Source organism: Chrysochloris asiatica, unplaced genomic scaffold, assembly GCF_000296735.1.
Source record: "Chrysochloris asiatica unplaced genomic scaffold, ChrAsi1.0 scaffold00109, whole genome shotgun sequence".
In the NCBI taxonomy this organism is placed as follows: Eukaryota; Metazoa; Chordata; class Mammalia; order Afrosoricida; family Chrysochloridae; genus Chrysochloris; species Chrysochloris asiatica.
This window is the reverse complement of record NW_006408627.1, coordinates 5,328,897-5,332,003: the sequence shown is the minus strand read 5'-3', so window position 1 is coordinate 5,332,003 and position 3,107 is coordinate 5,328,897. Positions and strand designations below refer to the sequence as shown.

At 36.9% G+C, this 3,107-nt stretch overlaps 1 protein-coding gene across 4 annotated transcripts in view; it reads left to right on the top strand.

Annotated features, from left to right (window-relative positions):
• The window catches only part of MAPK10 (mitogen-activated protein kinase 10), a 513,930-nt gene that overhangs the window by 343,599 nt on the left and 167,224 nt on the right, over nt 1-3,107 (top strand). For all 4 annotated transcript variants that reach the window (XM_006867739.1, XM_006867740.1, XM_006867737.1 and 1 more), the window contains one exon: nt 2,050-2,219. In XM_006867739.1, the coding sequence (XP_006867801.1) occupies nt 2,098-2,219 (122 nt within the window). In that variant the 5' untranslated portion in view covers nt 2,050-2,097. The remainder of the gene's footprint in view (nt 1-2,049; nt 2,220-3,107) is intronic.

Genomic DNA, 3,107 nt, shown 5'->3' with positions numbered 1-3,107 from the left:
GGTTGGAACCGACTCGACGGCACTTAACAACAACAACATTATTGAACTGTAAATTTACCCAGTCTTTATGTTTACTGTGTATACAAACTAGATTCCTAATCTATAAAACTAAAACAAAACCAGTTCTTGAGGTCTGTGCCTTACTTAATAAAGAATCCATGTCACCATATCTGAACATATCGTGGACCGATGTCTGTTATATGCATTTTGGTCTTGGATCTAGCTAACCTAGCTGGCATCTTGTTATCTTTGCACCACATTCATGGGTTTAGTCGCCCATATCCATATGCTTTTCACTTTATTCTCTTCATTATGGAGAATTACTGATTCAGTCTGGGTCTCTTTCCAAGGAACTCCTGGAACAAATTAGATTGTATTTATATTTCAAATTTTTTTTGTAGAATAGAGATGCCAAAAATTTCTGAGGTAAATAGTGTTATGATTATCCCAGAGGTTCTGAGTCTGTGTAGGTTTAAATTTTATGTCAGGTTATATGGAAATTAGATTTCTAGAAAGACAGTGTGTTACAATCATGCAAAAATACTTTGGTTTAAATTCAAGGCTGAAAACATTTACAGGCATTTTTGTTTCACTAATTAAAGTTTGGCATAGCGTTACAAAGTGATGAGGTATATGGAACATTATTAATTGTGTGGGAATGTTCCACTAATTGCAAGATAACCAGCTTTCTTTGAAAAGCTAACTAAATGCAAGCCATAGCCCCTCTCATTGTGGCTTTAAAAAACATGCCCACAAATCTCCCAAATTGCCCTGAGTGGTAATGACCCCTTTGATGATAGCCAGTGAGTTAGATTATTTAATTTTCAAAACTTGCAAATTCTGAGATTGGAGTGGGGCCCAAAGAGCATAGGAGTGCTCAAAACTTAAAAGAAAAACAAGCCTGTCATCAAGAAAAGAGATTAACTATTGGGTTGGCATTCAACCGCATGTTAAGTCCCTTTTAGCTGTAGAATTCCAGCTATCTAATGTCCTGGTATGGTACTTTAAAATAAACACTGGACTGCAAGGTCTCTTTGAACCACAAGGTCTATGGTTCAAACTATCCAGCTGCTCCTTGGAAACCGTATGCTGGGTTTTTGAGTAAGAACTGACATGATGGCACTTAACAACAGCAACAACAATGTCCTAATGGAATTCAAGTGTGGCACTGTAGGATAAGTACTGGACTGCTAATTGAAAGGCTGGAAGTTCAAACCCACCAGCCGCTTGTCAGAAGCCCAATTACAAGGTCTCTCTAAGTCAGAATTAGTTTAATAGCACTTAGAAACAAACAACATGCGCCAAACAATATAGGCAGTTCAAACCCACCAGCTACTCAATGGGAAAAAGATGAGGCTTTTTGTTCCTGTAAAGATTTAGTCTTAGAAACTATTTATAGCCTCAGAAACCATATACTGAGTTGCTATGATTCATTGCCGACTAAATGGCACTCAACAACAGCATACACATGTGCCTGACTTTACCCATGGTATTTTCAATCACTTCATACGCTGGTAAAAGTTGGGCAGTTAATAAGAAAGACCATAGAAGAATTGATGCATTTGAATTATGATGTTGGAAATTATATTAGAAGTACCAGGGACTGCTTCCTAGATACACAAACAAGTCTCTCTTGGAATAAGTACACCTAGAATGCTCCTTAGAAATGAGTGCAGCAAGAGTTCATGTCTTGCTCTTTGGATATGGTGCCAGGAGGGACCAATCCTTGGAGAAAGACATCATGCTTAATAAAGTAGAGGGTCAATGAAAAAGAGGAAGATGCCAGCAAGATGAACAGACACAGTGGCAGCACCAATAGACTCACACATAACAACAATTGTGAGGATGGCGCAGGACTGGGCACGGTTTCCTTCTGAAGTGTATAAGGTCGCTATGAATTGGAACTGATGTGACATTACCTTACATCAACAACATGCTGCTGATAGCTGAGCAAATGTTAGTTATCATTATAAGAACAAGCTTCTCTACATCTCATTAACATTCTAGTTGTTCACTTGCCTCATGTTTTTTCTTGTTCTCTTTTGACAGGGATTCGATAAACAAGTGGATGTGTCATATATTGCCAAACATTACAACATGAGCAAAAGCAAAGTTGACAACCAGTTCTACAGTGTGGAAGTGGGAGACTCAACCTTCACGGTTCTCAAGCGCTACCAGAATCTAAAGCCTATTGGCTCTGGGGCTCAGGGAATAGTTTGGTAAGTGGAATGGACTTAACCTTACATTTTTGAATGGAGCATGTGGTGTGTCTTTTAATTGCTGTGTGTACTAGCCACAAACAAATAAATAGCATACATTAGAAGGGAAGAAATGCATTCTACTGACGAATCACAATTATGAGCATTATCTGTTATGCATTATCCTTTTGCTAGCAATATGTGTCTGTGGACTTGTGACAAGGTTTTGTAGTCATACAAAAAAATACATTACGTAACCACAGGGAAATTAAGAGAACAGCTTTCTAGCTGTTGCTAATGCATTTAGAAAATTTGATTTGTGTTTTTAAAGCAGAAACAAAGGGCTAGGTATTAAGATGACCTGCAAATAAAATAGCCTGCACCCCAAGGAGATGTAACTAGTATCTCACATGTTCCTGTGCTTTTTAAGGGCTACTGTTAAAATTCAGTGTGCTATTTAGATAAAGTATTTTAAAAGTAAGTATGCTGATTATTTCCGAAATGAGAAGATTCTGGGCTCCTTGGCAGCTTCTCTTTTGTGACATTTTCCATTTGCCAATTAAAATGATGACAAATCAGGAGCTGACTTATCTGTTGTAAAACATTTGCAAAAGTAATTACATCAGATTAATTGATAAATATTTCTTTTAGACAGCTTTAACTGGTACTGCTGCAATGAGATGTTTTTAAAATGCACTTATTAGTATAATTTGTATAATATAGTATAATTAGTGCAAGAATGTCTTAGAAGGTTCACATCTAACTAAAAATTTAGAGAGCATGTATCGTAGGTATACACACATATACACACAGTTATAAGATGGGGCTTCAAAATGGAATGAAAAGATAATGGCATTTCATTTTCCTATGAACTTTTTGAAGCCCCCTTGTATTTATCTATGATTATTT